This window comes from Rosa chinensis, chromosome 4 (assembly GCF_002994745.2).
Source record: "Rosa chinensis cultivar Old Blush chromosome 4, RchiOBHm-V2, whole genome shotgun sequence".
NCBI classification, from domain to species: Eukaryota; Viridiplantae; Streptophyta; class Magnoliopsida; order Rosales; family Rosaceae; genus Rosa; species Rosa chinensis.
In genome coordinates, this window is record NC_037091.1 from 64,261,029 (window position 1) to 64,284,064 (window position 23,036).

Consider the following 23,036-nt stretch of genomic DNA (forward strand, 5'->3'; position numbering starts at 1 on the left):
TTGAGTGTGGACTTGATGGTTTTATTTTTGTTTCTCTTTGATGTTGTAAACAATGGTTTCCTCGTGGAACTCATATTTAATTTAAAAGTGATTTCTTATAAAATAAAATAAAAACAATTTTTTACTCAATTTTGTACCAAATTGCCCTCAAGACCCCGTCAAGTTGTATCAAATGTGTATCAAAACTGTATTAAAAAAAAAAAAAAACATTATCACTGAATCTTGTCTCAAACGAGTCAAATCACCTTTGGGAGTCAGTCTAGCTGTGAGTATAGTTCAGAAATTATTTAAAAATAGAAGTTATTTTGGATTACATGAAATCTGCACCGTTAAATTTCATTGCCCGCAACTCGATCCTACGGGTTATTCGGAAAGAAGTAAAAGGACGAGAATGCCTATACGAGAGCATCTCTCTCTCTCTCTCTCTAAAAACTAGAGAGAGAAACCAGATTAGTTGTTTTTTTAAAGAGGCGGCGATTAGTTTTAAAAGCCCATTTGTAGTTTGTTGTTTGTTTCCCATTTTTCATTGCTCCAAGAAGTTAGAAGCTTTCTTTGACCATCAATGGCGGTTCGTCGAGTCGGTTCGTCGTCGGGAATGTCAGCCCTCCAGGAACGGTCTCTCCACATCGCCGATTTGCAGGCGTGGATGGACCAGGCGTACTTCGTTAATGACTGCTTCCCAGAGCTTAAGGGAGAGGTACGTAGCTCTGCTTTCGTCATTTCCATGCTTCATTTGCTTTTTCTTTCGAATTCAACTATACCCATCTCCAAGAACAAGAAACCCATGAAAATGTGATTTTGGGTGCAGAGGGTTTTTGTTTTTCTGTTTCTGCGTAATTATGGGTATAGCCTTGTAATTGTGGGGATACTTGGACTGGAATCTATATATATATATGAGATGAAATGGTAGTTTCTTTAATTCATTCACTACTGATCAAGATCATTTGCATTTGCATTCTGTTTTGGGTTTATAGATATACATAAAAGTTGGAAGAATCAGATAGTTCAATCATATGGGTATAGAAATACATCCAAGATTCAACCTTTCTCTACTATCATTCATCAGAACCAATAGAAAACTCATGTGTCAAGACTTTCAGATTATCAACACTTGAATTCTTTCATTTTTTATTTTTTAATTCTTGACTGCCAAGTAAATAGTTGGTGTTCACCAAATATTACAGTAATAGAATCCTTATGGCAAATATGTTCATCTCCTGTCTAATTTTGGTTATATGTTGTTTGCAGATTGTGAGTGCAAAGTTTATTGTTGAGAAATCGGGTTACTGCTATGGTTTTCTGGAGTTTAGGTCTCACAAGGTAGCAAAGCTTGTTCTGGAGACATACAATGGCAAGCAGATGCCCAAGGCGTGTCAACATTTCCGTCTCAATTGGAGCAGGCCCATGAGGGCATTGCAAACTACGGATGCTTCTCAAGGAGGTACATTTTGCCCTATCTGGTATTGCATATTTAAATTTGCAGTTGTAAGATATACATATGCTTGTCAAGAAGGATGTTATATGTAGAATATTAGTGCCAGTCATGTTTTATATGGAAGCCTTTCCAGTTTCTTATATCTAAGAGGTATCAGTACCAATCAGGTATCAGTATCAGTACGTGATTTTAGTCTTACTCTATTTTCCAAAATTTTACATATGTCTGTTAATTCTAGAGCGATGTTAATCCTGATAAACCATTATGTTTTGTCTTTGTGGATCTAATCCGTAATGGTCTCTGTTTCTGGATAGGATAGAGTTTAGTCCCAATCTTGTGGCCTATGTCTACTTTTAAGTTTCAGCTTTATCTTGAGGTCAGAGCGTAAATCACATTTTCTTTGTGGTCTGCGAAAATAGAACAAATCTGCCTCACATGCTAAAATCTACTAGTTCACTTATACAAAATTTTGTTTTGTTGCCTCTTTGGAACATCCATCTGCATCTGTTTAAACTTTAAATTGTAACCGCCACTTTGTAATTTGTGCTAAAGTTGCTATCAGAACGTTGCTTTTAAATTTTAATGTACCAGGATTTCATTGTATTCCTTCTGCGAGATTAGGTGTACTTAACGTGTTTAGTTTCCTGTACACAATTTGAATTGTCTACTTTTTTTGTGGTGTGATTATCTATTTCATTACTAATTGTGAATTTAGTAATACCTTTATTTTTTGTCTGATGCCATTTTCTGCTTTATTTTTTGTTCCGTTGTAATACCTTTTGGTGCATGGAATTATTTGATTTGAAGGGTGGGAGTAGGTTTAGGAGCCATATATTGCAGCTTTTTTAGATAAAGAAAGATTCATGTCTTAGTATCATTAGCTTTCAGCTGTCAAGATGATTTGTAACCAACTATTTGGAAGTCTCTGAAATAGGCTACAGTTTGCTGTTCTCTATTATTTTCTTCTTTAACACTCGAAAGAAACTCTCAGCTTGGGCAAAGAAGCCTTATTAGCTGGCGTTTCCTTTCTTTCTCTCCAAAATGATGGGACTTTCACTGCTTTGTCATCTTTGTGACTACTTTTCATTACTTTGTCATCTTTGTGACTACTACAGTCACTGTTACATAAAGAAAAGTTCCATCTTCTGAAAATTGGTTCAGTGATTTAGAGGTGGATAAAAATTAGATAAAAAATCTTTCATACCATCTTGCCAGTCACTTTTTAGATGCGGAGGAAGTATAACATTAAGTTACTTAATCATATTAGTAATTCTCATTTGGTATAAGCAGCAAGTAATTCATATCGCATGCAAAAGTTCAAAGAGGCCTGTGTTAGTTTTCACCATTGTTAGTCATTTCTGATGTTATCTTTTGATTCATAACCATAATAATCTATATGTTGATGGTTAGTTCTCATGATTAGTAGCTTTATGCAGAAATAGAAAATTTTGGTATGGCAACCAATCATAAAACTAGAACAATGAATGCTCATTAGTTCATTTTCTGCTGTGTACCCAGGGAATTACAAGCTTGTAGTTGCTGGGGATCTGCCGAAGGATGTTACTGCTGAAGAACTGCAGCAGCACTTTAGAACCCATTACCCTTCAGTTAAGGATGCTGAAGTTCACACCAGTGAATCCCAGGGGTTGTATGGTGTTATTACATTTGCAAAAGAGCATGAAAGGCATCTAGCATCAATTCATATGGCCAGTCAATGTTTTAGGAGGAAAGAAGACGGCAAACCGCATCATTTCTTCTATAAAGATACAGCTGCTGAGTACCAGAGAGGTATGTGTCCTAGTTACTAGTGCATGCTGATGTTTTGTAGTAGAAGTATGTGTAATTTGTGCATCAAACAGTCACAAAACATAAATTACTGTACTGGAACTATATTATTCTTTCACTAGAAAACTTATTAATCAGACAGTGTTCTGTTATTTAGAAACTGTCCATATGCTATTTAAAAGCTCATTTGAAAAATTAGGATTACAGATAAACAGAGTTGGAAGAAGAAGTACAGGGGGTGCTTCTTGCCACCGCTTCTTCTGGCATAATGAGAGAATTTACAATGTGTTAAGAAATTGAAAAGTGTTGGACTATATTTTGAATTTGCTAAGTTATATGACACTGTTCGACACTTTTTCTTATTTGACTAGCTTATATAACTGCTTATTTGACTAACTTATATAACTGCTGTTGGGAACTTTTGCTTGATTGTTTGTAATATTGATTCTGGAACTGCTGTTGGAAAGTTGTTCTTATTTGTTTCTCATTTGCAGCTGCCTACCCAAGTACCCATCCAGAGGATACACATCCAAATGGTTCAACAGTAAGTAGTTTATTCATCTAATTTTCTATACATTTCTCGCTGCATGATAGTAACTCTTTGATTTGAGTATAGATTTACATTCAAAACTTGGAAAAGGATGTTACCGAACCTTTCTTGCTACGGAAATTTTCCCCCTATGGTGAGGTTTCTAAAGTCACCATAAGGGGATGTGCTCTGATTCAGTTTGTTGATAGGTAATTGTTACTCATGCACAGTTTAGTTGATCATTTCCCCCTCTTCTCTTAAATACTCATATTTTTTCTCTTAAATACTCATATTTTGTGGTGTCTAAATTTTCAGATCGAGTGCCAATAAAGCATTGCTTCACATGAATGATGACTTCATTCTGCAGAATAGCTTACTTACACTGACCATGAGAAAATGTGAGTTCTATCATATCACAATCATATCTTGTGTATTTGCTTCTACCCCCTGTATAACTAACCTTAATATATTGCTTATGGTACATGCCTGTGGGTTTGTGGTATGCAGCAAATGATGAATCTGTTCCAGTAGCTTCATCTGTTGAAGACTTCAAGGAACTAACAGAGCTTAAGGAATTAAACCATGAAGATCAAAGATCAGTATCTGGGTTCAAAGTGTGTGAAGTTGATTCGTCCTCGTTGGAAATGGCAGACCGCCGTTCCCTGTCTCTCCACATCGCTGATTTGCAGGCCTGGATGGACAAGCCCTACTTGCGGGACGAGTGCTTCCCAGAGTTTTCAGGAGAGGTAAGCTTTGCTTTCTTCGTTTCTATGCTGCTTCATTTGCTTTTTCTCTGAAATTAAACTATACCCATTGCCAAGAACAAGAAATGAAAAGGACCCATAAATGTGATTCTGGTTTATTTGCTACCGTAACTGAGAAGAAAAGGGGGGGGGTATGGCCTTGTAATTGTGGGGATTTTCTTTTCACTAGCTATTGTAATTTTCTTTAATTCATGCACTTGATCAAGATCATTTGCATTTGCATTCTGTTTTGGGTTCATAGATATACATAAAAGTTGGAAGAATCAGATAGTTCAATTATATGGGTATAGAAATACATCCAAGATTTAACCTTTCTCTACCATCATTCATCAGAGCCAATAGAACTCATGTCTCACTATCATCATATGTGTCAAGACGTTCAGATTATCAAACTCTTAAATTCTTGACTGCCAAGTAAATAGTTAGTGTTCATCAAATATTACAGTAATAGAATCATTATGGCAAATATGTTCATCTCCTGTCTAATGTTGGTTATATGTTGTCTGTAGGTTATGAGTGCTAGCATTTTTGTTGAGAAAAGTGGTTATCGCTATGGTTTTCTGGAGTTTAGGTCTCCTGAGGTAGCAGAGCTTGTACGCAAGACGTACAATGGCAAGACGATGCCCAAGGCGTGTCAATATTTCCGTCTCAATAGGAACAGGTCCAAGAGACCACCAGGAACTATGGCTGCACCTGAAGAAGGTAGATTTTTCCCTATCTGGTATTGCATATTTAAATTTGGTGTTGTAAGGCCTGAGGTATACAGATGTTTGTCCAAGTAGGATGTTATGCGTAGACTATTAGTACCGGTCAGGTTTTATATGTAAGCCTTTCCAGTTCCTTGTATGTAAGAGGTATCAGTAGTTCAGTTCCAGTGAGGTATAGTATCAGTACGTCAGTTTAGTCTTACTCTGTTTTCCAAAAGTTTTACATCTGTCTGTTAATACTAGGGCGATGTTAATCCTGATAAACCATTATGTTTTGTCTTTTTGGATCTAATCCGTAATGGTCTCTATTTCTGGATAGGATAGAGTTTGGTCCCAAACTTGTGGCCTATGTCTACTTTTAAGTTTCAGCCTTCATCTTAAGGTCAAAGAGTAAATCACATTTTCTTTGCGGTCTGAGAAAATAGAATAAATCTACCTCATATGCTAAAATCTACTAGTTCACTTCTACAAAATTTTGTTTTGTTGCCTCTTTAGGAACATCCATTTGCATCTGTTTGAACTTTAAAGTGTAACTGCCACTTTTGTTTTGTAATTTATGCTAGAGTTGCTATCGGAATGTTGCTTTTAATTTACCAGGATTTCATTGTATTCTTTTTACGAGATCAGGTGTACTTAACCTCTTTAGTCGCCTGTACACAATTTGAATTGTCTACTTTTTTTGTGGTGTGATTATCTATTTCACTACTAATTGTGAATTTATGCATTCATGGTCCCGTATTTTGTCTGATGCCGTTTTCTGCTTGATTTTTTGTTCCGTTGTAATACCTTTTGGTGCATGGGGATAATTTGATTTGAAGTGTGGGAGTAGGTTTTGGAGCCATATGTTGCAGCTTTCTTAGGTAAAGAAAGATTCACGTCTTAATATCATTAGCTTTCAGCTGTCAAGATGATTTGTAACCGACTATTTGGAAGTCTCTGAAATAGGCTACAGTTTGTTGTTCTCTATATTTTCCTTCTCCAACATTTAAAAGAAACTCTCAGCTTGGGGAAAGAAGCCTTATTAGCTGGTGTTTCCTTTCTTTCTCTCCCGAACTGATGGGACTTTCACTACTTTGTCATCTTTGTGACTACTACGGTCACTGTTACATAAAGAAAAGTTCCATATTCTGAAAAGTGGTTCAGTGATTGGAGGTGGATAAAAATTAGATAAAAAATCTTTCATACCATCTTGCCAGTCACTTTTTAGACACGGAGGAAGTATAACCTTAAGTTACTTAAACATGTTAGTAATTCTCATTTGGTATAAGCAGCAAGTAATTCATATCGCATGCAAAAGTTCAAAGTGGCCTGTGTTAGTTTCACCATTGTTAGTCATTTCTGATGTTATCTTTTGATTCATAACCATAATAACCTATATATTGATGGTTAGTTCTCATGATTAGTAGCTTTATGCAGAAATAGAAAATTTTGGTATGGCAACCAATCCTGAAACTAGAATAATGAATGCTCATTAGTTTTTTCATTTTCTGCTGTGTACCCAGGGTATTACAAGCTTGTAGTTGATGGGAATTTGCCGAAGGATGTTACTGCTGAAGAACTGCAGCAGCACTTTAGAACCTATTACCCTTCAGTTAAGGATGCTGAAGTTCACACCAGTGAATCCCAGGGGTTGTATGGTGTTATTACATTTGCAAAAGAGCATGAAAGGCATCTAGCATCAATTCATATGGCCAGTCAATGTTTTAGGAGGACAGAAGACTGCAAACCGCATCATTTCTTCTATAAAGATACAGCTGCTGAGTACCAGAGAGGTATGTGTCCTAGTTGCTAGTCATGCTGATGTTTTGTAGTAGAAGTATGTGTAATTTGTGCATCAAACAGTCACAAAACATAAATTACTGTACTGGAACTATATTATTCTTTCACTAGAAAACTTATTAATCAGACAGTGTTCTGTTATTTAGAAACTGTCCATATGCTATTTAAAAGCTCATTTGAAAAATTAGGATTACAGATAAACAGAGTTGGAAGAAGAAGTACAGGGGGTGCTTCTTGCCACCGCTTCTTCTGGCATAATGAGAGAATTTACAATGTGTTAAGAAATTGAAAAGTGTTGGACTATATTTTGAATTTGCTAAGTTATATGACACTGTTCGACACTTTTTCTTATTTGACTAGTTTATATAACTGCTTATTGGACTAACTTATATAACTGCTGTTGGGAACTTTTGCTTGATTGTTTGTGATATTGATTCTGGAACTGCTGTTGGAAAGTTGTTCTTATTTGTTTCTCATTTGCAGCTGCCTACCCAAGTACCCATCCAGAGGATACACATCCAAATGGTTCAACAGTAAGTAGTTTATTCATCTAATTTTCTATACATTTCTCGCTGCATGATAGTAACTCTTTGATTTTGAGTATAGATTTACATTCAAAACTTGGAAATGGATGTCACTAAAGGGTTCTTGCTACGGAAATTTTCTCCCTATGGTGAGGTTTCTAAAATCACCATAAGGGGATGTGCTCTGATTCAGTTTGTTGATAGGTAATTCTTACTCATGCACGGTTTAGTTGATCATTTCCCCCCTTTTCTCTTATTAAATACTCATATTTTGTGTTGTCTAAATTTTCAGATCGAGTGCTGATAAAGCATTGCTTCACATGAATGATGACCTCATTCTGCAGAATAGCTTACTTCCACTGACCATGAGAAAATGTGAGTTTCTATCATATCACAATCATATCTTGTGTATTTGCTTCTACCCCCTATATAACTAGTCTTAATATCTTGCTTATGGTACATACCTGTGGGTTTGTGGTATGCAGCAAATGATGAATTTATTGCAGTAGCTTCATCTGTTGAAGACTTCAAGGAACTAACAGAGCTTAAGGAATTAACCCGTGAAGATGAAAGATCAGTATCTGGGTTCAGAGCATGTGAGGAGGAGTCCACAGATGAAAAAATAACAGAGGAGAGGAAGCAAGAAAATGGTGAATCTGCTCCAGTAGCTTCAGCTGTAGAAGATCTTGAGGAACTAACACATGGAGGATCACCGAAAGACCTTAAGGAATTAACCCATGACGATGAAGGATCAGTATCTGGGTTTAGAACGTGTGAGGAGGAGTCCACAGATGAAATAACAGACGAGGGGAGGCAAGAAAATGATGAATCTGTTCCAGTAGCTTCATCTGTAGAAGACCTTGAAGAACAAAAACATGGAGAATCACCGAAAGACCGTAAGGAATTAACCCATGAAGATGAAGGATTAGTATCTGGGTTCAGAACGTGTGAGGAGGAGCCCACAGATGAAAAAATAACAGAGGAGGGGAAGCAAGAAGAGGAGGTGAAAAAAGTCAGAAGGGCAAAGACGGAGGTTAGTGAAGGACAGAGACGGAGGAGGAAGGTGAAGAAGGCAAGGCAGAAGGAGAAAAAGAAGCTTCTTAAGCAAACCGAAGAATGGTTGGAAGCATCAGAAGGGCAGCAAACCAATGAAGGGTTTGAAGCACCAGAAGGGCAGCAAACCAATGAAGGCTCGCAAGCATCAGAAGGGCATCAATTGGTCATCTCTTGGCTGTGGGAGTTGTATGCAAGCCTGAAGCACTACTTGTTCGGCTGCTAAGGTGAGTTTGCTGGGAATATGGTTTAATACACAGTGGGTCTGCGGATACTAGGGATGTGAATATCTTGACTGCTGCATTTTAGCAAACTAAAAATTGGGCATAGTTTTTAGTATTCTACCGAATTGAACATTTCACTTTGCTTGTCAAAGGTCAGGCAAATCTGAGACAATGAGTTTATAGTGTGGCTTCACTGTGCTGTAGTGTGTTTCTTAGTTGAGTTTCTTGGTGGGATAGTTAATGGTGTGGCTTCATTGTGCTGTAGTTTGTTAATTGAGATTGGTTAACCCAACTTTTAGGGAGAATGAAACACCCACAACCATCATACAGCATCTTCTCCTACCTCCCTCACTACACCCTCCACCATCTTTTGATATGCCTTAACCCAAAATCCCAACTCCAACTATCTCATGCTATTAATGTACAATATTGTGCAATTAGTTGATTTACACAGGTAGGATGCCTTCATGATGTTTGAGATATGGGAATGAAGGCTAGAGTCCCTGAATTGCAAATAGTTTGGATGGACTATTTTTTATTCCTATTTCTTATCCTTGAAATCATTTGTCTTCCCACCCATCTAGACTGCCTCAAGCCTTCCCCTCATCTCTCTTTCTCTCTCTTTCTCTAGAACTTTTGTTCAAATTTATATATTTCTTCCTTTTTTGCTTTGTGTGATGGCCTGTGCAACTTTCTATTGTCAAACTGCACCAGTAATATAAAAGATTAAAACATAATATATATATATATATATATATATATCTGTGTGTGTGTGTGTGTATCCTAGGCTTCTTAGGATAGCAATTGCACTGGGCGTGCATCCATCACATGCTGTATTGAGTTAAGACTTAAGAGACACCTTGGAGAAATTCTAGTTTGACTTGTGAACAAGCTTTTTCTGGTACTTTGGATGTCTGAATAGAAACCTAAGTCCAATTTAAAATGATATTTACTATAATAGCAAGCTCTTAATATGCAATACACAGCCCAATTTTTACTGGTGTAGGTATTAGTGTACAAGGTGAGAGGGTGAGAGAGAGAGGATATTACTGGAGAAGATCTTAGTATTGTTAATTTTTGTTGAGGAAGAAACTGAATGTTATTAGAGCCAAAAGCCACCAAACAACTGAGGACAAGAGGTCCCTAAAACAATCTAGGAGGGAAAAAAAGGAACAACAGAAAAACAAGAAAAAACTAATTTCTCAAGTCACTACAGCTTTCCAGTTTAACAATCTATTGCCAACTTTCAGTGACAAAATAAAAAATAAAAAGAAGAAGAAGCCTACCAAGCTTTGGACTCTAGCTTTAGCACTTGGCTTTAATTATAATTTTGTTAGTATTCAATATGTGATTACTCTTTATACCAAGTCATATTGCCGGTCCTAATGTTGGAGGAAACAAAAAAGGCGTCTGTAGCCTTTAGTTAGATAAACATACATGTATTTCTTATTTAGCTAATACACCTCAGATGCAAGGAAAATCCCACTGTAAATTAACATATCAGGACATCAATGGTACACTTGCTCCTTACATTCATAGACTAACTTGAAATCAAGTTAGCCAAGTTTACTGCTGCATGAAGCCGATCTACATTTCTATGGAGGTGTCTACTTGATGTATGATACAATAATGTACCGTCGACGAACTCATAACTGCTGACAGTTTCGAGTGCAGAGATACTTGTGAGAATGTCTAATGTTGTTACATATTTTAGGGTAGGCTGCTCCACCTATTACCTTGCGTAGCAACTCCAACAGTCCCTATAATTTCTGTATAATAAAGAAGCAAAAGTCAAAACTTTAGCATATTTTTCTTCTCCAACTCCAACAGATTCCCTATTTTACAGCAATCTCTAAAATCTCTATATTCTTTCTTAAAATTTTAGAGATTGCTATAAATATAAAGAATTTTGTTTTCTGTTTCCTCACTTTCCTTAAAATAGGGATAGTTATAGGGAATCTATTGCAGCAAAAGAGGCTCATTTTTTCATAAAGTAGAGAAGAATCAAAATATGGGAAAGCTGTTAGAATTGCTCTAAGTGCTTAATTATAAAGGACTAGATTGCTCTATCTATTACCAAATGATTTAGGGTTAGATTTCTTCCTCGTGTCAGAGTGGAAGCCCCACGGCCACACGTGCCCATTACTTGCTATAAGTTGTTAACATGTTTGGCTTGAATCCCGTCACACGTGAGGGAACGTGTGAGAATATGAGTGTTTCCACATTGGAAATATATATAACTTTAGATAGTGCTTATATGAGACTAGCTTAACTTCTGCATACATTTTTTTTTTTTTTTTGAAAAAATGTACATTAGCACATAGATACATCAATGGTAGACCTCCGTACAGCAATAGACTAACTCCCTAGACTCGTAGATTAGTTCACGATCCGACCAATTCAGTCCACCACTTTATCGAACTTGTCTACTTGATGTATCAATACATCAACATTAATTGGTAATACAGAATTGCAGAACATATTCTAGTCCTTTGGATTGCTTTCGAGTGTTTTTAGAAAACACAGGTTCCTATTGCTTTTGGATGAACACTATATATGCGTTTATGTGCTACCTACTTAAGGTGGATGATGTTACCTTTTATTTGTTTCTATTTAAGTTGGATAATGTTATTTGACTTCTACAAGTTTTCTGATTGATGAATGTTCTTTAGTATTTGTTAATGATAATATTTTTTTATTTATAAATATTGTTATAACAAGGCGATGTGCGAATTGCTTAGGCTTAGGCAAAAATGCCTCAACTTACGCACTTTGCTATTTATACATTGTGTAGGCCGGAGGGGAAGCCAAATATGATGCAGCAATAGAGGAAATAAAGAAAAGCAGAGAAAGATTTGCCATAAGAGCACAGAACGAAAGCTGAAGAGAAAGAGAAAAAGAAGAGTGCTAGAGAGAATGAAAGAAAAAAAGCAACTGAAGCTGAAATTCTAATGGAGCAAACCAAGGTAAAAACCCGTCCCTATGCCTCTTTTGAAATGCAGTAAGAGAATGATGCAGCCTTTGATGTGGGTGCTTGTTACATTCTGGTTATCGTTTTCTTGTCGACATACGCTTCAAAGGTAATTTGACAGATTTCATTGAGACATTTCCATACTATTTATTCTATATAGCCAATTTTTTGGATGTGACATTTGACTGGTCATGTATGAGTTTGTTTGTATGCTGCAGTGATTTACACAGCCTGCCTAAACAGCTGGTACAAGTACAATATCAGTTGAATTCCTGTGCATTTTGGTTGCTGTTTTATTTTAGTGTGCGGCTTTAGTATTGTCTGTAGTGGTTAGTGTATGATGGTATCGAGTCCATTATCAACATTTGACCCCATCTCCATTTTACCTTTTCTCTGCACGGGGTTTAATTCATTTTGCAGAGTCGAAACAGCTGCTATGTGCATGGAGTTTACTAGATTCTCAAGGTTTTTCAGGGGTGTTTGCAGAACTTCAGCATGCAAGTAAAAGGTTTGCACTCTACTTTCCTGATGTTCTTGTTTAGTGCATTGATCTTAATTGTGGTTGATGTCTATAGTTACTGGTAGAGCTTAAACTAGAGTCGACTTCGCTACTTCTGTTATGAGATTGGTTATATCCAACAAAGCTGTATCCAACTTTTACTTTCAACACATTGTTGACTTAATTTCAACGTAATCAGAGTCCAAGTGTTATGTTGTGACTTAGTTTATTGTTCACTTTCATGTATGCCATTTTGCCTTCATGTGACCTTGCCGGTTGAGGATCGAAGTTGCCTTGTTTCTCTGAACAATTTGAGGTATATTGGTTTGGTTGTTTAAGCTTCATCCCCTGGCAGATATCATTATTGCTACTGAATTAAGCAATGTTGTAAGTTTATATTTCAATTTGCAGGCCAGTTGCTTGCTTTTCCTAGTCAAGTGATGTTAGGGAAAGGGATGACAGCCTTGTAATTAAGGATTTAAATCCAAGCCAGGTTTGTTTTACTGGAAGTTTATTTTATATTATTGTAAGCTCTTTGTTCATAAGCTACCTGGGTGTTGACATTGTCCTCAACTGAGAATTGTCAAAACAACTTTTCACCTGAAACAAAAGGATTGGCAATAAACAATAGTAAAGCTATTCTTGCAACCAATAGAAGTTTTTGAGGTTTGAGCCTTTTGTTCGCGAGGAGCAAGATACTGCTGGAAAATATGATGATGTTTACCATTCTGTAAGCCTCTTGGCTGTTGATAATTGAAAGAGTTTGATTTATGAAAAGAGCAAGGGACCCAATGGTCATGAACCGTGGGAAGGTGGAGATGGGGGGAAGCAGCAGTTGAAGTTCTTATCGAGATTCATAATTTCTCTTGACATTATGTGAGGATAGTAGTTGTATCGTTGTTTTGTATGTAGAAGCTCCAGCAATTGATAGTGTTGAAATGCGTCGTGCTGGGTTGCTAATGGTAATAAAATCTCTATCACTGCATTATGAACCCTGCTATAATTAATGGCAATGTTTTTGCTGAATGGAAGTTAATGTTCTGATTAATGCAACAACCAGAGACTGTTTATGGAGTCTGATCATGAAAGTATAGTTTAATCCTAATTCCAAACAGATAGATGGAATGGCATTGCCAGTGCAGAACAATACTGAATCTCAAAAGGCGAACTCTACGTTTTAATTTATTTTGATCAGCTATTACATCTTTTACAAGAATACAATCCCCATTTTCCTATCCCTTGGCAAAGGTAATTTCCAGGTGCTCATGGCTCACCTCCATGAGAGGCATACCTAATGGCAATGACAACATTGCGTAATATGTTAAAACGCGCGCGTTATTAGAAGATCTCACTAGACATATGCAGGCAAGCAAGCTAGCTCGGCCTGATGACAGATGAATGAGAATGACGTTGATGCTGTAGTTAATTAAACAGTTATTACTGATTTCAATAGAAAAGAAGAAAGAATGAGTACGATTTCAATTCCCTGAACAAGATTTCTTTCCATTACAAATTATCTCCAAATGGAAATGGGAGCATTTTTAAAGCAGCCGGTAATTGATGGTCAAAAACTTCGTATATTCGTTCTCATCCACCAGGTCGCCTGAAGTAACAACTTATGTTAGTTTATATGGATACAGAGACCAACGTCGGTCTACTCACTACATGGATACAGCTTCTGTAAATTGACATGAACAGATTTCTGCTTCATCTCGGCTTCAAGTTTCTTAGTAGATGTTGGTAAAACAGATTGTTTATGGAGCTGATTATGACTTTTAACTTATTTTTCTGCCTAGACCATAAACAACAGGCCACCTGCTGCAAGAACCAATCCTCCCACGTCCAGCTCAAGGCATTTCTCTAACAGCCTCAAGCTCCCAAGTTTCTGTGGCATATTAGACTGTGAGACCTCCCATGAATCTGCAATCAAATCAAACTGGCAGAAAATATTTAATCAGACAAAGGGAGTTTTCTCATGCATCTGTAATGAGACAAGCCTTGAAGGCCTTGCCACAGAACGGGGCACATATAACTGGAGGTCCTCGCTGCACACCAATGCGAGGATCGCAGATGGAACATTTCCATTTGCTGATGCTTAAACAGTTGCATCTAAGACGATCCCCGATGTAAAAATATACATGTACGAAGGCTTTACATTTTTGTTTTACAGGATAAGGCTGTGAATGGTAAAATATATAGCTGATCTAAGAGCTGCCAATAAATGCACCAAAGATTACAACCTCGAGTCTGAATACCCGTCCAAGACTGTTGAAATGCAAATAGTTCAGCTAGAAATGCTCAAGGAAAAACGGAGAGGTTTGGCGTCATCTCTGGTACCCAAAGTTGAACAAGAGAGAAAAAGAACGAAGCCTTGTAATAGCTCCTGCCCCAAAGTTACAACCAGGAAAGGTGACGAAAATGGATCCGGCTCCTCTAACTTTACATCGTCTAAAGTTACGAAAATTTCATAAAATCACAATCTTTCATCTAATTTAACGGATAAAAATGTGGCCATGTCAACTTTTAGGTTTTTTTTTCCTCCCAACCATCTTTAACTCTACTGTCAACATTAACTCCATCTCCCAAAAAAAAATGTTAACAAACATGGATGAACTGTATGTGAAATCTAGATTTCAAGAATTTTTTTACAAATTGGATCAATTGCTCTACAGAATTGTAATCTCTTATTTTTTGAACAGTTTTCCTCTCTTTCAGTCCCCCTACAATATCAAATAGGTGTTCAGATTTGAATACTATAGAAAAATTTATTTAGTTTTGTTTCTGCTCGAAGAAAGAATTTGATTTGGCAATCATATATCCATTCAATCAAAAAGGGATTTTGACTTTGGACCCATTCCTCTACTCCTTGATGTTTATCCGTTTTCGTATATAAGAGATGAGGGTTTCTAATTGGCCTCGTGATCATTAATTATTAGACATCGATTTGCTTTTATGCAGCCTATTTATGAATGTTCAATCATCTTTTGCTTTGATGATTCTATACTGATATATGCCAAACTTCGAATAAAAGATGAGAATTCATTTGTAGTGGAAATTATTAGTACCCAGAGCCCATAAAATTGAAGGAGTCTCAGATTCATCTTCAAGTAACAGGGTGTAAACTTATTAAAAAGGCAATTGTAACATTCTGAATAATTTCATTCTCGTATCAATGGAAGATCTCCATTGAAGAACAGAACTAAGAGGCTAAGAGTCGAGATAAAAAGCTAAGTTAACGTCAATTAGTAGAAAAGATAATAAAAATCCTTAGGGATCTATATTAGTTGACATGGCCACATTTTTGTCTGTTAGATTAGATGAAAGATTGTGATTTTATGAAATTTACGTAACTTTAGACAATGTAAATTTAGAGGAGCCGGATCCGACGAAAATATATTGTCTTCAATGGTTCGAGACCCTAATGTGAAGCTCCACTCGTGCGAACTACTAAGGAACACTTGACATTGTAATCCAGGGATAACCTTTTCCCCTGCAAATTGCTGAAGATAGTCTACCATGCACTCCGAATTGTATTCATGGCATAGTTTTAGGAAAAGCTCATGTATTTTGACTGAACTGTTGGTAGAAACTAGAAAGTAGAGACCCTTGACATAGGTCAATAAGTAGTAGTAGTGCTTGAAATGGTGCCCACTGTTAATGGATGGTTTTAGCTCGTGTAACCGGGTTATGGGGTTAGTCTAAACTGATTAAGCTCATTTCTATATTAATGGTTTGTTAACTTTTGTTTTTCGTTTTTTGGCAAGTATTGACTTCTAGTCTATTGTCAATTATTTCTAATGCAAAACTACAGAAGAATTAGCCCTCCAGACAGCTTTACTCAAAGCTAGAGAAAAAGGCTTTAAGAGTGTATTGGTTGAAGGGGATTCTAAACTCATCATTGATTGTGTAGATGGTGTCGTTGGTGTCCTTGACAGTTGATGAAGATCATATGTGGCATAAGACACATTGCAACATTTCATTTCATCATGTGTTTAAAGAAGTCAATTTAACGGGTTTCGTGTCGGGTTTCGTGTTGGTTGATGTCATATATAACTCAAGACATTCTTAGAAATGTCAATTTAAGGACCTATGCTTGAACGAATCTTGATCACTCTTATCTAAAAGAAAAAACATGGGACTATCATTCTTCTATAAGATCAAAATATATTTAGAAAAATATCCAGTTTTGACTCTTTTCTTTGCGGAAATTAAAAGCATTGAACAAGTGTTCTTTATGTCTCTATATGATATGTTCTACAGTCTGCACCTGACGTTTGTACTCAAACTGTAGGTCGTAATGATAGGACTTGTGATGGGTGAGAAGGGTGTGATGGATCTCTGGTGCACTTGATGCAAAATTAATATGGGTCATTTGTCACATTTGGTACACTAGAGGCGGGTGTGGTATCAGCTCCTGGCCAGCCAACTGTAACGGATCTACTAGAACCAATGAAAATACAAACAGAATTCAATTGCCAGTCTATAATCCCAAATCAATGTACCAGAAAACACTTGGTACAGCTTTTTAATGAACTGAATTTGATCAAACAATTTGCAACAAGCATTACTTATCAACATCTAGTTCAAATTCAGGACCTGTAATAAACCCAAATCCAAATAAAGCACAACCCATCTCAAATCGAAATATCCTTCCTCCGATAGAATCACATTCGTAAAGTACATGAGCAATGTCCGGGGAAGATTATCCCAACCAAGAATGCAAAATTTCAGAAAGGATTTGCTCAGGGCAAACGCAAACCATGGAGAGACCTGCAAATCAAGATTAAAAAGCTTCTAATTAGCATTTCAAAATGTGGAAAGAAATATTCGTGTGTAATCCTGCATATAAAGTGTGCTAGACTATGCTTTTGAATATTTTAAAAGCATCAGGTGTCTTCCGCTTCTCTGTAGCAAGAAAAATTTGGCTTCTCTTGGCTAGGCAGATCCCTGGATCAACTATAATTGGCTGGATCCTATACAACCTTCTATTTATGATATTTCAACAATCCAAAAAAATTCTGAACATAAGAATAATATAGACAACTTCAGCTTCAAATAGAAATACGTGTGAGAAAATAAAGCTACCCCGTGATATAGTTTGCCTATTCTTTCCATCCAAGGTCACTGGTGTGATCAATGAAATTGAGATCCGTCTTACAGAGGAGAAGACATGGGACAGGTCTGACAAACCAGAAGCAGAAACAAATAAGTTGGCAGAACTTATTAAGGAAAACAACAGGGTGCAATAATTTATCAAGACAAGCAATACAAAGCAATTATAGTACATATCAGAACTTGCATAAATAAACGAGTGTTGAATAAAATGTGGCATTCTAGAGTATTTCACCCCAACCTTGAAGGATAGAACAAAGTGACAATGGTAACAACAATACAGAAATGCTGGTTATCAAACTCACTGACTACATGAATATAAATTGGGACTTCAGATCCTCACATGAGCCTTGAGGTAGAAGTTACTCCTAACAAGAGTTCATCTTATGCAAAAGTGACATATAAGCTTCAAAGAATTGCCAGAGAGGCCATAGTTGCTTAGGATCTTCCAAACACTACCGCCATTCGAGTTCTTTTTTGAGTTTTTCATCTATTTCATAGACAGCTAATTTGTATGTCCCCTCCTCTTTTCCTACCCCTACCATGCTATGTGTCACGAGCCGCACTTAAGAGTTGTGCTATCGTGACACTTTGTAAAGGAGATGCCTAGAGGGGCGAGCGTTGAGGCAAGGAGATGCCTAGAGGGGCAAGCCTTGAGGTAAGGAGAAGCCAAGAGGACCGAACCTTGGAAGCCCAAGGGCGAGATTGAAGCTAAAAGTGAGGACGAGTGGCATTATTGTAATTAAGTGGAAGTTCGTGTTCGAGGTACTTTGGCTTGGAATTTGGGAAAACTCAAAACACGAGAAATGTCCGGGACATCGAAACAAGTACAATTCACTTGACGACATGTCATTTCTGTGAATTAGAAATGGCATATTAGTCTCCTCGGCTATTTTGATGTTTCCTCCCACTTTGTTCATGTAAGCAAAATATGCTCTATAGGGGGAGACATGGTGTCAAGCTCTCCACGGCCCCCGGTGCTGGCCTTCATGGGGCACTAAGTGAGCTTCTCCCGGGCACCTGAAGGGGCCTAGGGGGCCGGGCATATGTCGTCAGAAAGGGGCGGCATATGTTTCCATAAGTTAAGATGTCTCGTGGATAGTATTGGCCGAAAGGCCGATATTGCGGGTCTACGTTAAGGGCGAGGTTCGTTTGAGGGCGACCCTTATGCCATCGGCATTAGACAAACATGGGGGCTTACGGAAGATATATCGGGACCCCGTGGTGCTCATTGGCCACGAAGCATGCGACGTGGGCATGTGTTAGGGTTTGACCTTGCCCAAAGCAAAGTGATGCCAGCAAGCACGGGAGGGGCGACCCCGTGCTCGACTGAAGAAAGCTTAAGAGGGGCATCCAGATTGAGTTGCTCACTTGAGCGGCGTGCCAACAAGCAAGACAGCATGCCCGCTTGAGGAATGGCTTACGGGCTAGAATATGCCTTGGACCCATGACAGCCATCAAGAAAAGAACATGGTAGCCTCGTTAGATGGGAAAGGCCACAAGGCCTAGATGGTTCGTCGGGATGGCACACAAGGCTTGAGTACGCGGACATGTGTTGCCCATGAACTAAGTGAGTTGTGCAAGTGATGCTCACGAGGCTCAGAATGCGGGCATGTGCTGCCTAGGAGCCAAGTGAGTTGTGCAAGTGATGCTCACAAGGCGAAGTATGCGGGCTTAGGTTGCCCATGAGCCAAGTGGGTTGTGCAAGTGATGCCCACGAGGTGAAGTATGCGGGCATGTGTTGCCCCTGAGCCGAGTGGGTTGTAAAAGTGATGCCCACGAAGCGACTGAGGTGTGCATGCTATTAAGGAATGACTCAAGGAAGGAATACGAATGCCAACTAAGTCTCGGTACACGGTCATGCTACTTGCTATTGACGTGCGGGATGCATGCAGGTCAGTAATGAGCTGGCGCAAGCCGGGATGACACGAAAGCCTATCGGTTGGGCAAGTGTCTTGGAAGACAACCATGACACAAGGAAGCAATCGGCTAGTCACAAGATGGGAGACTCATGCGTGAGTAGCTTTCATTGGTAAACCCCAACAAGTAAGGGGATGATGTCGAAAGGGTCAAGTTGACAAGAGAAGAACACAAGAAAGAAAAAGAAAAAATGGAGTATCAAGGAAGTAAGGAAGTTAGGCTGTCCTCGGTTCAGAGGAACCTTGGCGAGTCGGCCCGTGACACTATGTATAGATTATGTGCACTTTCTAAAGCGCCTTTCTATTCTAAATGGGGAGTGACACTCAATAGATCGAATATTTCAATCTGACCTTTCTTAATCACAATAGTGATTATTGCGGTAAAGCACCAAGTGATCTAAAAAACAAAATTGATGTGCAGTTTCTACTTACTCAGAGGAAACTCACAAACGAAAAACTGATTACTACTAAAAGAATGGTCTTTAGAATTTGCTAGAATAAAAAATGATTGTTTTTGAATATATGACAGACAAGAAGATTATCTAAAGTGTAATTGACTAGATACAACTCCCACCAGCTAAACTCCCTGCTTTCATGTGTAGACTTATGACAGGAGATACGCACCACATAGATTGAAAAAAAACCAAAGTGATAAAAAGTTGGACTAGCCACTGAATTAACTGAAAACCAAACATCAAACTTTATGTCCTAATATATTCTTTCGTTCTTTCTTTCTTTCGTTCTTATTTTTTTTTTGCAAAGCTTTTGTCTGAGCTCGAAGCTTGCAGAGGGAAATTGATTTTTGTGAAGCGTTCATTGCAGTAAGCGCTTCTGCTCCTTTATATAACCACTCATGTCTAAATGGTCTGATGATTAAACTTGGGCAGAAATTAACCGAATGGTCTAAGCTCGTTAATTTTTTTGTCGTTATGTCATTATGATCGTATTCCTCTATTTGTCTTGATTGGAGTCACTATTTAATCATTTTTGGGACTAATCATTTTTTATTGCAAGTAAATAGGACAATTTCTAGGGGGTGAATCAGCATATTCACATTCTTTTGCGATTAACGCATAATAACTATATAATTTTCTAATCCAACCATTCATATTGTATAACGTAATAGAAAAATTAGCTCTGTAAAAAATCAATCAAATTGAAGACCTTTTAGTTATTCATTTCTATGAAATAAATTGACGGTTCATCATAATAGTAGTAAGTGTTTGTTAGAACCATCCATTTGTTTGATTCAATTAGATAATTAAACGATTTTTGATTCGATTGATTTTTTACAAAGATGATTTTTAAAGGCTAATTTAAGATATGGACCGTTGGATTATAAATTTATTAAGTAAAAGTATGTTAATCAATAATGGGGGTGAATATGCTCTTTCACCCTAGGGGTGAATCTAAGAATTATCCATAACTTTATAATTTTCTAATCCAACCATTCATGTTGTATAAAGTAATACAAATATTAACTCTGTAAAAAATTAATCAAATTGAAGACCTTTTAGTTATTCATTTCTATGAAATACATGGACGGTTCACTATAATAGTAGTAAGTGTTGTTAGAACCATCCATTTGTTTGATTCAATCAGATAATTAAACCATTTCCGATTCGATTGATAGTTTACAAGGATGATCTTTAAAGGCTAATTTAAGATATGGACCGTTGGATTATAAATTTATTAAGTAAAAGTATGTTAATCAACAATGGGGGTGAATATACCCGTTCACCCTAGGGGTAAATTTAAGAATTGTCCAAGTAAATATGATCGAAGAAATGTACATACGTTTAGTAATCGTTTTGTATACAAATATATATATATATATATGATCGAAGAAATGTACATACGGTTAACGGAATATCATGACACTCTCAGACATTTTTTTCTTTCTTTCTTTTTTTAAGATGATCAAAGGATTTCACTCCTACCCTCATGGTGACTCGAACCCAGGACCTGGATCCTAGGTATTGGGTGTTCTCACCACTGAGCTAACACCACTTCATTACACTCTCAGACATTTTGAACCCAATCGGATCAAGACGCTCTCAGAGTTAGATATCGGGCCCTAAAATAAGGATAATTCTTAGATTCACCCCTAGGGTGAACGAGCATATTCACATCTATTGTCGATTAACATAGTTTTACTTAATAAATTTATAATCCAACAGTCCATATCTTAAATTAGCCTTTAAAGATCATCTCTGTAAAATATCAATTGAATCAGAAATCGTTTAATTATCTGATTGAATCAAACAAATGGATGATTCTAACAACACTTGCTCCTATTATGATGAACCGTCCATGTACTTCATAGAAATGAATAACTAAAAAGTCTTCAATTTGATTGATTTTTTACATAGTTAATCTTTATATTACGTTATACAACATGAATGGTTTGATTAGAAAATTATAAAGTTATTATGAGTTAATCGCAAGAGATGGTGAATATGCTCATTCATCGAAGGGGTGAAACTAGAAATTATCCCTAAAATAACGGCGTAGGTTGATCAAATAATGGAATGGACGTTGCATGCAAATAACGGTGGTGTGGAGATCTATTCTCCAGGTGGCGACCAAGCAAGTCCCCCAGCTGGCGAGATCTTGTGGCCCTAATATAAATAAAAACGGAACGGGGAGAGAGGGGGGGGAGAGAGGGGAACGGGCCAGTCAAAAAGGAGTGGGGCAGCGAATCACCTCCCTGCTCTAATGAAAGTGACAGCTAACAAACAATCCCCAGACTTCGACGTTATAGGTCACAACAGAGAGTGGAGGCAATGGGGAAGAAGGAGGGAGAGAGACAGGGAGTCAGAGTGTGGGGTTCACTCCATTGACTCTACTCTCTACTAAGCAGTGTCTCAAAACTTGGATTTCTCTTTAGGGAGAATTCCACAAATGGTCACTCAACTATGACTCATTAGACACTTTGGTTACTCAAGTTTCAAATATATCACTTTGGTCACTCAACTATTACATTGTCAATCACTTTAGTCATCCAATGGGCATTTTTTCTCACTTTAATCACTTCTCCCAATCATTCTAATACATATTTCTCATTTTTTCACAATTGGTTGGATGAAAATATCATTAATATTGTGGCAAATAAATTTTTTTTAATGAAAAAAATTAACAAAGTGGCTAAAGTGATTGACAATGTGATAGTTGAGTGACCAAAGTGATATATTTGAAACTTGAGTGACTAAAGTGTCTAATGAGTCATAGTTGAGTGACCATTTATAGAATTTTCCCTTCTCTTTATTTGTTTACTTATTTTTTGCCAAGACTTTTTTCTTTTCATTACATTGTCTATTGAGGGTTTTGTTCATTGCTTCCCTCCCAATTTTTGTTGTCTTTTCTACCATCTACAGTTAAGTGCCCCATAACGTATTTGCAAAGGATAAAAAACGTCGCAATCTTATCACAAAAGTTTTTGCGACACTTGCTTACATGTCGTATTTAATGACATAAGTTATTGCGACACTCAAAAAAACGTCACAAAAGGTATTTGCGGCGCCTCTTTTCACGTTGTAAAAAGCTAAAAAGTATTTGTAACGCGTTTAATGACGACGCTTCTCCAAGCGTTGCAAAACCGTCGTAAAAGGTTATTTACGACACTTTTCTTATGTCGCAAAAAACTCATTTTTTTATAGTGTATTATATGGAAAATTTCTTTTTCTTTTGTTTTTTTAATAATTGAGAGATGTTCCAAAATAAATATTGTTATAC

At 37.2% G+C, this 23,036-nt stretch overlaps 1 protein-coding gene across 8 annotated transcripts; it reads left to right on the forward strand.

The window, feature by feature from the left end:
- Window positions 1-487: 487 nt before the first annotated feature.
- Window positions 488-13,273, forward strand: LOC112195724. Of its 8 annotated transcripts, none has more exons than XR_005809210.1 (16): window positions 488-697; window positions 1,249-1,441; window positions 2,954-3,223; window positions 3,715-3,764; window positions 3,837-3,958; window positions 4,065-4,147; window positions 4,257-4,495; window positions 5,023-5,215; window positions 6,723-6,992; window positions 7,483-7,532; window positions 7,606-7,727; window positions 7,816-7,898; window positions 8,009-8,803; window positions 11,595-11,880; window positions 11,990-12,586; window positions 12,682-13,273. XR_005809210.1 is itself a non-coding variant. In XM_040517626.1 (14 exons), the coding sequence occupies exons 1-13, from the start codon at window positions 563-565 to the stop codon at window positions 8,800-8,802; spliced, it is 2,604 nt and encodes an 867-aa protein (XP_040373560.1). In that variant the 5' UTR covers window positions 488-562; the 3' UTR covers window position 8,803; window positions 11,595-13,273. The 8 variants fall into 8 exon arrangements, 1 of the variants encoding a protein (XP_040373560.1); XR_005809211.1 differs by having other exon boundaries at window positions 12,192-12,586; XR_005809213.1 differs by having other exon boundaries at window positions 12,192-12,279.
- The last annotated feature ends 9,763 nt before the right edge of the window (window positions 13,274-23,036 follow it).